At 43.0% G+C, this 12,320-nt stretch overlaps 1 protein-coding gene across 3 annotated transcripts in view; it reads right to left on the reverse strand.

The window, feature by feature from the left end:
• Positions 1–328: 328 nt before the first annotated feature.
• Positions 329–12,320, reverse strand: part of DPYS (dihydropyrimidinase) — a 70,330-nt gene continuing 58,338 nt past the window's right edge. For 2 of the 3 annotated variants that reach the window (XM_027614397.2, XM_027614565.2), the window contains 3 exons: positions 11,526–11,733; positions 1,988–2,118; positions 329–722 (listed from right to left, as the gene is read on the reverse strand). In XM_027614397.2, coding sequence (XP_027470198.2) covers positions 2,002–2,118; positions 11,526–11,733 — 325 coding nt within the window. In that variant the 3' untranslated portion in view covers positions 329–722; positions 1,988–2,001. Of the gene's footprint in view, positions 723–1,987; positions 2,119–11,525; positions 11,777–12,320 lie in introns of those variants that run through there. The other variant, XM_027614478.2, reaches the window with a different exon arrangement.

The raw sequence follows: 12,320 nt of genomic DNA on the forward strand, positions 1-12,320 counted from the left end.
TTCTCTGCATACACAGAAGGATCACAGGACAGATCCGGAAGCACAGGAGAGGGAAGGTACCACTGTAGCATCTTTTGGCCATGCTGATTCTCTTTAATTCCCCCAAATCCTGCACTCATCTATGTGCTTGGATAATTTGCCTTGGACTTAATCTAAGGTTGAGTATCCAGTTTAATTACATGAGGTTTGCTCAGGGACCCGCTTTCCAGTAGTGCTGAAACAGATGTCAATAGGAAATTATGCTTTTGAATCAAACCCAGCCTCCCCAGAGTCCCCAATCCTACAAGTTAGAAGAAGATACAAATAACCCAGAAAACAGGATATAAAATGAAGATCTAAATGTTTATTAATTATAATTGCATGTAAAATCACAGAGTTCGCTGTTTTTAAACAAATGTAGCCATTAAAAAATCCTTCAACAAGAAAGTGATTTTTAAAATTTCCAAGAAATCCAGGACAAGTGAAGATGACATTTTAAAGTATCTTCAGTGAATTTTCACATCGACTTCCCATCACAATAATATTCATTTATGTCTTCAATCTTACACAACAACAAAGTCACAGTAAGAAAAACAGCAATTGCTTCTGAAAGGAAATCAAAGAGGCCTGGCGTGATTATTTTTTCAAAAGGATCTTGGGGGGTTGAAATAAGGCCTGCTTCTCCATGGGCTGACAACGCTTCACAGTGATGGGAACAGCAGAATCCTTTTCTCTGATTTTACCTTTGAACAGAATAAAAGGAACTCAGTGTAAACATTCTCCCTCACAAAGAGATGCAGAACTCAAGCCTAACCCCAAGAAATGCTAAAATCAAAGAAAACACTAATCCTGCTCCTATAAATTCTGTAATAGCATGTTGCAGCATTCGATAGATTGTCTCCCTTTTGCTAATCTTCCTCTGAATTTTTAACACAATCTTCCTGGATTGGAAAAATAACTCCAATAGGAAGGAAATGACAAAAAACAAAAAACAAAAAAACAAGACTTGAAACTTTTGGCTGTAGAGCATTGTTAAAGACAACATTCCATAATAAAAAGAAGACAGCACAGTCACAGCACCTCATTATTCAAGTCACGGGGTTTAGGAAGCATCGGTTGTCTTAATGTGAAAATGTACAACTTCTAAGCGTTATGTATAAAACTAGTCCTTTAGCAGTGTCCCTAATTAACACAAACACCTACCTCTGTTCTTATTTAGAGTTTAGTGAAATTGCAAACTGGCAAAACATGTAGATTTAATGAATTCAGTGGTGTTGGCAAAAGCCACTCCCAAATAGACATCCGACAGGGGCAGGACCAGAAAATAAATGAAAAAAAAAAAAAAAAAGGAAGGAAGGGAGGGAGGGACGGAGGAAGGAAGGATGATAATAGACCGCTTGAAAAAGAAAGATCTGGATGTCAAAAGACAAAACTGAGGAAGTACTGAAATATTTTTTCAATATCATTCCAAAAATTAAAGTGTACAATAAAATACATCAAATCCTATCAAATAATTTTCTTGAAAAATTATACCCCCAAAGCAACACTTGATTATTTTTTCATTCATTCTAAGTTCTAGAACATAGTTGCATTTACAATACGAAGATTTTGTTTTCTCAGATAAAGCCCTAATTGAATAGTTTATAAATTCTGACCACGAAATTATAATCTGTCTTAAGACATGTCATATTTCCTCAGTAACAGGTCCCTCTGTATGCTACTGGCCTACTTGCCTCTTGCTCATATTTGATACTTCAAGGCTTTGCTGAATGTTTCCTAACAGCTCAGAGACTAAAACTCTAACTAGACCAAGGCCTTCTTCCATCTGGAGGCTCATCAAGTGTTCTGCGTCAAGAGGTCCTCTTATCAGTCTCCCTTAGCTAACCTGCCCTGGAGACTTACGAAGCCTTTGACCTTGGCCTTGGACTCTTCAAATGCTTACGAAGACAGAGAAGCTGATTTCATAGGTTGTCATGCAGGAATACTTTCTTTGCGCACCGTCCCTTACCCACAGCACCCAGCTCAGGGGTGGGCCTGTTTCCGGATCCCCGCTGTGGAGTCTTCTTTTGTCTCTCTAGATCTTATTGTGATGACTACTCCCTTGTAGGGTTCACGCTCCACGGGAATAGGCGTGCAAGTCTGAAACAGAACAGTTCATGTTCATTGACTTCCGGAATTCAGAGGGTAATGCAGCTCCTTTGATGAAGTGTGAGAGCAAAAAAAAAACGAATCTTGCAAATTTACGTATCACGTGCTTCCCACCCCTTGCCCTTTCACAGAAATTCCTGGCCACCTCAGGGACCTGTGCTGTGCCCCACTCTTTGCTGTGTCTGACAAAGGCCTAGGGAGCACTCTCGAGCGGTTGTTCTTTTCACTGAAACTTACACTGAAGCCTCTGCTACATCCTCACGCCCTTCTCGTTCTATTACCACCTTGCAGTCCTCCCGACCTACTACCCTCCCCTTTAGTTTCCATCTGAGATGTCTGTGTTCCTAGACTGCTTTGTGGTACCTTTCCCAAGACTTGGAGCATGATTTTCAGATTCTAGCAATCTGTGTGGGGGTTTTCTCATTTTCTCACCTGCTCCTGCATGTCATCAGCCAACCACCACAATCTCACATCTCTCACTACACCTCTTGGGTGGCCGGTTGAGCAGCGGACTCCCCCTGTCCCCCCCCGCCACTGGATTCGGCTTGAGTTAATTCAGGGCTTGCTCAGAGTTTAGAAATCTGGATTTTATAAACAAAGGAATTCACAAGAAGTAACTAAAGCATACTGTTTGTAAACATGGATACACATTCACTGACAAGTCAGGACGCAGCAAGACAGTGATTAAGGGCCTGGGCTATGACACCAGACTGGGCACGTTTACTTATCACAGTGTTTCCGTTGCCTTCAATTTACACGGGGAGTCATAACAGCACCTACTTTATGGGGTGGTTGTGAGAGGCTGACAAATAAGTAAATCATTTAGAATAATGCCTAGCATAGAAGAAGCTCTTAATAAATATGTGTGTACACATAAATATGTACACACACACACACACACACACACACACACACAAATAACATTTGTCTTGTTCTGACCACACAAAGGAATATATTGCAGTGATCAACAATGTGGGCTTTGGCATACGATGCTCTAGTTGTAGGACGCTGCAAGCTAACAGACCCCCCTGAGTCTACTCACTCGTCTAGGAAACAGAGGGAATAAAAGCCATCTCCCAGATACAAAGCATTTCCTTCCTTCATTCAATATTTATTGAACACAGACCGCCCCAGGTATTTTGCCAGGCACAGAGGACAAAACAAAGAACAACACAGAGACTGTCCCTTCTGCTCTGAGATTTGAAGTACAGCGTCTGGTGCAGGCTGAGCACTTAGTGCCTGGGAGGAGCCCTGCCCTCCCCTGCTCAGCAGCCCAGGTCTCCGTCCACTTTCTGTGTCTGGTTAGATGATTTGCTGGACTTGCATTTTGGCTCACCATTGACTCTGTCCCTCTCTTCACCCTGGATGCTGTTGTCATCTTGAGGAACATCCATACCGGGAAACAGAGGACCCGCTTCCTATTTCTGCCACCCAGCCCCTCGACTTTGGGGTTACCTGAAGCCGACCACACCTGAAAATTTAAACCCTCTTAATACCCCACTCTTTGACCACATCTTCCCCTTCAAGGAGGTCTTCATGTTTTCTCCTCCCCTGGTTTACTTTCCAAGCCAGACTGTCTGATCTATCACTTACGCCTAGGGTGACCATAGAATCGATCCACAATGGGACATGTCTGAGGCTGTAAAGGGAACTTAAACATAAGTAACAGGCGTCATCAGAACCGGCTAAGAAAGCCAGGATTCACTTCCCTGAGTTGCCTACAATCTGAAGGGTCTTGCCTTTCTCTCTTCCTTTCAGCAATGACACTCGGCCAAACCTGTGGTGTATTTCCGATCAATCTCCAGTGACCTAAATGGGCAGATCTTTGTGTCACCTGACATGCTACATGTCCCTCATCAGCTCCACCCTGTCTCCCTCTTCATCCAACAGTTCCTTTGAAACTTCACGGCTTGTGGTTTTCAGCTCTTACTTTTTCCTCTCCTGGACTCCTTTGTGGGAGCTGGTGGCTACCACTGATGGGGGCAGGGCTGACACGCCGGGGAACTGCCCTCCTCAGTCAGGGGCAGGCTGAGGATCCTTCCCCGACCCCTGCTGCAGGCTCGGCGGGGGTGGGGGGTGGGAAGCACGTGACTCAAATCAGGCGACCAGTGTCCTTCCCAGGTCCTCCTGCCAGGGCTATGCGCTTGCCCATGCCGGCATTACCACCCTCCTTTGGGCCTAAATATCGCAGATTCCTCTTCTGTAACTCAGCCCAGACAATCATCAATCCAGGAAGCTTTAACCTTCCCTGACATGTCCTCTATCCTGCTCACCAGTTTTCTGTAACCATTTGTTTACCTGTCCCTCTCTTCCAGCAGATTCAGGGCTGGGGTACTTGCTCTGTTTTTCCATAACAAATACTCAATACACAGTTGATCACGTTCTACCAAGGGTGTGATGGGCAGGAGATCCCCTTCTGAGCTTTGTTTCCTCTTTGGGTGGGTTGTTCTAGCCCGGGCTGAAGCTCCGTTTCCCCTCACACTCCGTTGTTGGGCTTCACCGTTTTTCTGTTCTCAGGGCCGCGCCTCTCTGGCCGGCTGCCAGCCGTGGGCAGGTCTCAGCTCAGCTGGTCGTCTAAGAACCACTTTCTGGCTGCACTCGGAGCCTGGCTGGTCGCTCTGGTCACGGTGGCCACCATGTATCTCTGGCCTCGCTGGCCAGGTCTGATCTGCACACAGTCCCACCCTTGACCTGCCTCTGAGGCTCTGGGGAGGCAGGGCCCGATTTCCCGCCAGAACCACTCCTGCCCGCACCGCCACCTCAGAAACAAACCAACCCTCTCTGAGGAGGCTTTTCTGCTCCACACTTGACAGTCTTCCCCTTTGATAGATGCCTGGACAGCAATCAGAGACAATTTAAGTTCTGGTCCCAAGCCTCCCAGTACTTTTCACCTCTCTTACCCTTAGAGGTGGGTTACCTAAACTCTTTATAATGCTAGACCCACATCTTGTTCATCTTTGTACTGTCTCCTGCCCCTGGCATTGCACTCGGTGTTTATTTCAGAACCTCAGTAGATGTTCACGGGGACAAAGCAAAAAGGTGACAGTACACATTCTACAAACTCTCAAGCCATCACTGCGTCATTCAGAAGCTGAGTGGCACGTTTGTTTTCTGAGTAGACCTAACCTACAACTCTTGTGACTTCTCTCCGGGGACAATGACAAGTCTTCATCTGAAGTGTGAAGTGCTCAGTCCTGACACGACCCCCAGCATGTGGGGAGACCAGGGCACCATGCTCATGAGCTATCCCATGTGGCTGGGTCCGAAATAAAGTGGGCTTCGTTCCCTAGTATCCCCGATGAGTACAGTGATTAACGTCGACTCAATCCTGAGTGTCCCGGCTAAACCCATACTTAATTCTTAAAGGATGTTTATGGAAGAGCAAGAGCAAGAAGCAGATGGCTCTGGGTTGAACAAAGAGAGAGGTCTCTTCTCTGCTTGCCTTCTCTTCTCCATGTTCTCCTGGTTTTCTTCCTACCTCGCTGTCAGCTTTCTCAGGCTCCTTTGCCGGCTGCCCCAGAGCTCCATCTCAAGCCCCCTTTCTTCTCTGCCTACAGTCTCCTTCGTAGCCTCGGACTTAGGGTTTCAAATTTACATGCCACAATTCCCAAATTTTAGGTTCAGCTCTGATCTCTCCCAATCTCCAGACTCCTTTATTCCAGTGGCTAATTGACCTCATCACAGGGAGATGTAATGAGTGTCTCCAGCAGACCCGGAACTTAAGCACCACAAACTGTAGGTGAAACGGAAGTAGGATTTAAGGTCTCTGAGACCAAACACTGCTGTCATATTTATGCCCGCATCCCCAGGACCTTGGATAGTGCCTGGTGCTCAAGACATATTTGTTAAATCAAAGATTTCTTAACTGTAGGACTTCTTAGAACTTTTTATATGATACTGGGCAAAAGAATCACCCGAGAATGATATTATCTACAGTCATTTGACAGCTTTCTCAAGGTGCACCTCAAGGGACCAGTGTCCTGACTGAGAACACACTCTCAGAAGGCTCAGCTGGGGTGGGTCGTCTTTCCGTCTCTGTACAGGCGGGTAAAAATTCGATGATCTCACCCACCAGCAGTTCTTCCCATCTTGATGATATCACACTCCTACAAAATGGCTTGAGGATAAAACCATGTGAGAGGGTATCCTAAGTCATATACAGAACACAGAGGGCATCTTGTCTGGTAGGTTGCCGGTGGTTTTCACTGGCAGATGAAAGTTCAGTTTAGGTTTACGGCATTTAATGATGATATTGTCATTGTGATGAGTTAGTTGAAAGACAAAGATAAGAATTCTATCACCCTATGCAGTGCAATAGATAAATATTAATTACAATCATCATTACACCTGCATCACTGCAGAAATGCTTTTTGGTTAGCTGATCAGGGGAAACAAGAAGTTTTAAGTTGATGGAAAAACGTAACTGTATTGTTTGCCGAGAGTGGAGTGCTAGGATGCTACCTTTCCGGAGACTAGGAAGACCGAAAGAGAAGAGTCTGGGGCTGCAAAGGGGGTTCTAATACCAACCCACCCATGGACGCTAAGAAGCTAAAATATCAATAAAGACAACAGAACTTCTAGATTCCAAACAACAGACACTGGCCCAGCACTGAACAGTCCAAATGAGCAGCCAATGAAATCCATGCCCGTCTGGTGAACTCAGGCTCTCAGCACACCTTGAACTGAACTCTTCAGGGACAGTGAATCCCCAGCACATGAGCAACCCCTAGGTTCAATGGAGGTGACCTAGAAAAGGGAAAACTTGCATTTTGGTAATATTTTACAATCCACCAAATGTTTCCATTTACCCTTCGACACATCTGCACGTTTCTCAAGGACAGTGTGACAAAGCTGGGCCCTCTCATTTCAGGGAGGGTTCCTCCAGTAAGTCTGCCAGTCTGAGAGTAGGTGAAACCCCGTGTGCAGGAGGGGAGGTTGGTGGGGTGACATCCTGAGCATGGGGGCAGGTGGCCATGTGTGTGAGTGGGGATTAGATGTTGTGATGAGTATGCTGCAGCACAAGAGGGTAAAAGGATTGGCTTGGAAGGTCGGAAAACCTGGATCTGAGTTCTGAAGCTGCCACTGAGTTACTATGTGACCTCCCTAAGCCTTGATTTCTTACTTTATGAGATTGGGAAACCGCTACTTGCCTCAGAAGGTTGTGGTAAGGATTAAGCTGGGCCGGGCACATAATTGGTTATCAATAAATATTTACTGAGTGAATGCTGAATGGTTAGATAAAGCCCAAAGGGAGAGTATTTAGAGAGTCCCTGTATACAGTGGTATGCCAAGCAGCTCTGCCTTCCCTTTTCTTACCACCCCAAAAGCCCTGATTTATAGCACTTGCCTATTTCTGGGGTGTCAGTCCTGCCACCACAGCTGATTTCAAGCTACCAAAGTGACCTCACTGAATGAGGAGTTGGGAGGAGGTGCACACGAGTGTCTCTCAGGAGCTGCTATGAGCTGACTCCAACAGAGGTCTCACCTTTTAGAATTCTTAGCCATCAGTCTGAGGAAATTAGGATATATAGCAGTTACCGACATCTCTTAAATTATTTTCTCTGAGCTACCACATTGGGAAAGACATTGACAAACTGTTACCTCAGAAATGGAGAACACTCATTTCAAGGACCAGATCAGCCATCCTTTCAATTTTATCTTATCTAAAAGGCAAATTATGCTTATTGTTGCAAAGCTTTAAAAGTTTTAAAAGCTTTGGCAGCCGCGCTCTGAAACCATGCCTTGCTCCACGAAGCTATTCCTGTTTCTCTATAAAATGCAATGTGACCCTGATTTCCCAGAATAGACTGGGTTGCTTAATACTGGAAGAAAAAAAAAAGAGAGAGAGAGAAAGAGATGACTTAAAGAACTGGTGAAAATTATAAGTCTAAACACAAAAATTCTAGAAAAAATAATCCATTTGAGTTTCAAGAGCTATATTTTTGGGGGCAAAGAATTAACAGTGTGTAAGTCGATTTTGTTTTTTCAATATGCTCCTGAATATGTAAGTTGCTGTTACTTTTTTTTTCTCCTTCCTTCACGCCCCCAAACTCTCCCTTAAGTGACTCTTTTATAAAAAATTGAAATATATATTTTATTAGGTTATATTTATCAAATAGTTTGATGCCTCATCTTATGATTTAGATTTTTTTCTCTTAAGGATTAGCTGCTTAAATGTTAAAATAAATGAAGTGACAATTCCCTAAAGCTGTCACATTGGATAAAAATGTTTCTTTCCTTTGAAATTCCTCACTATATCTCATAACAGTGATAGGTGCATGACATGATGATGGTAAGTTTTATTAAGCAATAAAATCATGGACAAGAATCAGGCTCACAGACAACTCCACTATTTGGGATGAGTCAGGGGGCAATATTCTGGGTAAATTGATTTAAATTTCTTCCTATGACCTCTGAAACTACAGTCTTTGCTCTTTCCATGTGTAGTTTGTTTATTTGTCAAATTCCTACTAGTACCAAACACTGGGCATGAAAATATAAGATGCTGTCCTCAAGAAACCAACATTCCAGCCAGATCAGCCAAGTTCTGGAGCAAGTGATGTGTTTCTACCATCTGTTCTTCTGGAGTCCAGAATGGTAAGTGATTAATTTTCTTGGGTTGGATAACAAGTGAACAGGAGAAATGGTATAGGCTGTCTTTGCTTGCCTTCAAACTCTTATCCCCACTCATAAACTGGTATTTTTCTGGAGCAGGTTTCTTACTGCTTATCCCAGGGAGTTATTTAATCTTGCGGAGACTCAGCTTTCTATTCTGTAAGATGAGGAAGATAATATCTACCATATGGCTTGTGATGCAGATTAAGTAAAATAATGAATATAAACTACCTGGTACAGTGCCTGGCAGATAGTAAGTGCTCAGAACAACACATGACAATAATGATAACAACTATCACTTATTGTTATTGCAAAAAACAGTAATGCACTTGAATGCCTTAAAAGTTGGTCATGTCAGAAGAAAATACTAGGAAACTAACTCACAGAATTGATAGTGAACTCTTGAAAAAGGAAGTTGACATGAATTTTGCCCACAAAACATAAAATGATCATTTGGAAAGGAGAACTGATGAAGCCAGTCATTTGGTGAGCTCTGCTGCTTCAAACATCTTCTCTACAAGAGAAAGACTTAGGTAAGGTCAGCCATTTAAATACAGTCTGTCAGGCGTCCCCAGTTAGTCTAGCGTCCCTGCTGGTGAGCAACCAGAACTGAGGCCAGGAGCCGCCCCTTCTTACATCCCTTCAAGTGTCACCTAACCTATCACTCAGTTCTGTTGATTCTCCCTCCTTATGATCCCCTAAGCCTCTCCCTTTCGGCTCATCCCTTGGATTACTACTGCGGCTTCATGAATGAATTTGCTGCTAGCAATACCTCCAATTCAGATTAATTATTTTTTGAGAGACTACTGTTTTTCACAGCAAATGCTGAATCATTTACCTCCCATGAACTCACTTAACTCAATCTTTATGATCTACAATATCATTTACTGAGCACGTATACAGTTTTTGGAATCAAATAACCAGAGTTTATGTTTTGGCCCTGCCATATACTAGCTGTGTGACCTGGATCAGTGTCTTAATTTCTTGAAGCCTATTTTCTAATGTTTAAAATGGGCAAAATACTACTTCTTTTCCTCACAGAGCTGTTACAGCACCAGCACCCATGCCCTGACTTTCACTCAGTTAGCAGTCTGTAAATGTCAGTATTGCTGTTATCTATCACATAAATGGTCAGAAACACATAGGCTGCTTCTAGTCACTATCTACCTGTCACCTGTCAGTGTCAACATTTACAAATTAACCTTAGCAGAATGAACTGTAATCATACACATTTTGACTGAAATGTAGTTTATAAAGAATTATAGCACCCCGAGGATTTAAAAACATTCTGGAGAGCTTGTCTACTTAATCAAAGCTTTAGGAAGTGTTAAAACAACAACAACAAACGGGATGAATCTTGTATAATGGACTCTGAGAATCCACAAGTAAAAATTTCTCACAAGGCATAAGAGGAAAAACCAAACAGACTACAAGATCCAAATGGAATGCATTGAAAAACAGCCAGAGAACTTTGGGAAAAATAGAAGTATATTTTAAAATGGAAAGAAGAGAGAGAAGCCTTAGAACTAATCCAAGGGTTCCAAACTCTACTATCTCTATGGCCAGATGAGGAACATAGCGAATGAAGCCTGCAGAGTAAAAATCACAAAGGCAGCCTTGGACGGTCTTGGCCATCCAATCCTGGCCTATTGTCTTCACGTGGGATTAAGGGCACAGATTGCCTCCTCCCACCCCAAATCCAGCAGTTTATATGGCTTTAATCTGAAATTTCCCAACAAGTTCATGTATTTAGTGAGATGAATTTTCAGAACACATTGTAAAGTAAACAAAGGTGTGAAAGCCCAAGATATATTAAGAACAAATATCTCTTTTATAATAACAGATTTATTACAAAGTCTTGGGGGAACTTTGTTATGGATTTAGTCATCAAAAGAGGAAAGCAAAGAGACAAAACTAATATTTGACTCCTACTATGGGCGTTATATTTAAAATTCTCATTTGAGTCTTACAATTTGTTAAGGAGGAAATGTCATTCTCTAGATGCGGCAACTGAGTCCAAGGATGAGAGATCTTGCTCTTGGCCACACAGCTAGGAAATGGAAGGGCAAGGTAGAATTCATATTTAGATCTACCTGAACCCCAAACTCTTACCATTGTTCTCATGCTATTAGAATGAACCTTCATACATTCAACTATAAGGAGCAGATTTTTTCGAGGAGCCATTCATTGCTAAGCTCTGAACTCCACCTCTGTTTCTGCACAGAGACCACACCTCCCATAGCTGCTCCCATAAAATGACAGCATGCCATGTAGCCGGTTGACAGGAGACTTGGCTCGAGGGCTACCTCAAGGCCCTGCTCAATCTATCTTAGACCGTATGGCAGACTAAGATGCTTTCACTCCTTTCTCTCTCTCCTTCACCAGGGAAGACTTGAATTGCAGTCTGAAAGCTCTCCCAGCCTTTTCTGGCTCCCTCCCATCTTTTCACACAGGTGTTTCCCCTAATAAAAACATTAAGTGTCTGCTTCTTGGAGGACACTGACTAATTCAACTGCCAAAAGTCCCCAGAGACCCTGAACTCGCCTGGGGAAACCTGACTTGGTCATGAGGAAACCCTCAATAGACACACCAATCTTCAAAGGAAAACGCATCCATCGAACAATGATTCTTTCTTTGAAAAGTGGTATTTTCTGGAACCTCCCCTATCAATCCTGCCATCCCAAGAATGTGTTAAACCGAGCGTATGTGACACCACCACCACCAACATCCAGGAACAGGTGACAGTCCAGCCCCTGGTAACAGCCCACTTTTGCACAACTCACCTGGTCCCGCTGTTTGATCCGTTTATAAACATACTCAGCAAATGGTTTTCGAGGAATAAACTTCCCATCTCCTGCTGAGACACTGAAAACTCCAGCTTCATACACCACTTTGCCTCTGGAAATAGTCACAAGGGGCACCCCATGGCAAACCATGCCCTCGAAGATGTTGAAGTTAACAGCCTGATGATGTGTTTTTGCTGAAATAGTCCTGTTTATAAAAACAAGGACACCCCAGATCATCACCAGCTCATCTGACAAATAAGATATTAAAAGAATGACTTTAGAAGAAAATTTAGCAACTCTATTAAGCCATATTAAGCTTTATTATTTGCACAAGCGACTTTAAGAATAGAACATAGCATTAACATTTCATTACAAAGTAATTACATTTTCTGAGAAAAAAACCCAATAGATCACTTCTTATGGTGATTAATGAGGATGAAGTGGGTGAAAGGAAGGTATTGCCCTTCATGTTTAGATTTTTAAATTAATTTTTACAACATGTAGGAGTCTGATGAACACCCTAACCCTGTACCCAGCTCTACAGAATTTTATCTTTTTGCAGATGCATGTCAGCTTCTTCATGACCTCTCCCCAAATCCCATTCCTGTCCCTCCCTTTCCAGAGGGATTTGCTAATTGATAGTTACCAAATTGAATTTGGTTGTTATCAAGGAAAATTGTATCTTGAATTTCTTTCCATTGTCTGCAGCGAAACAAAATTTGAGGATAATAAAATAACAAAATACATTAGAATATAATCTCTTAGCAGGATTTATGTCATCCATTTGCGAAT

Source organism: Zalophus californianus, chromosome 4 (genome assembly GCF_009762305.2).
Source record: "Zalophus californianus isolate mZalCal1 chromosome 4, mZalCal1.pri.v2, whole genome shotgun sequence".
NCBI lineage: Eukaryota > Metazoa > Chordata > Mammalia > Carnivora > Otariidae > Zalophus > Zalophus californianus.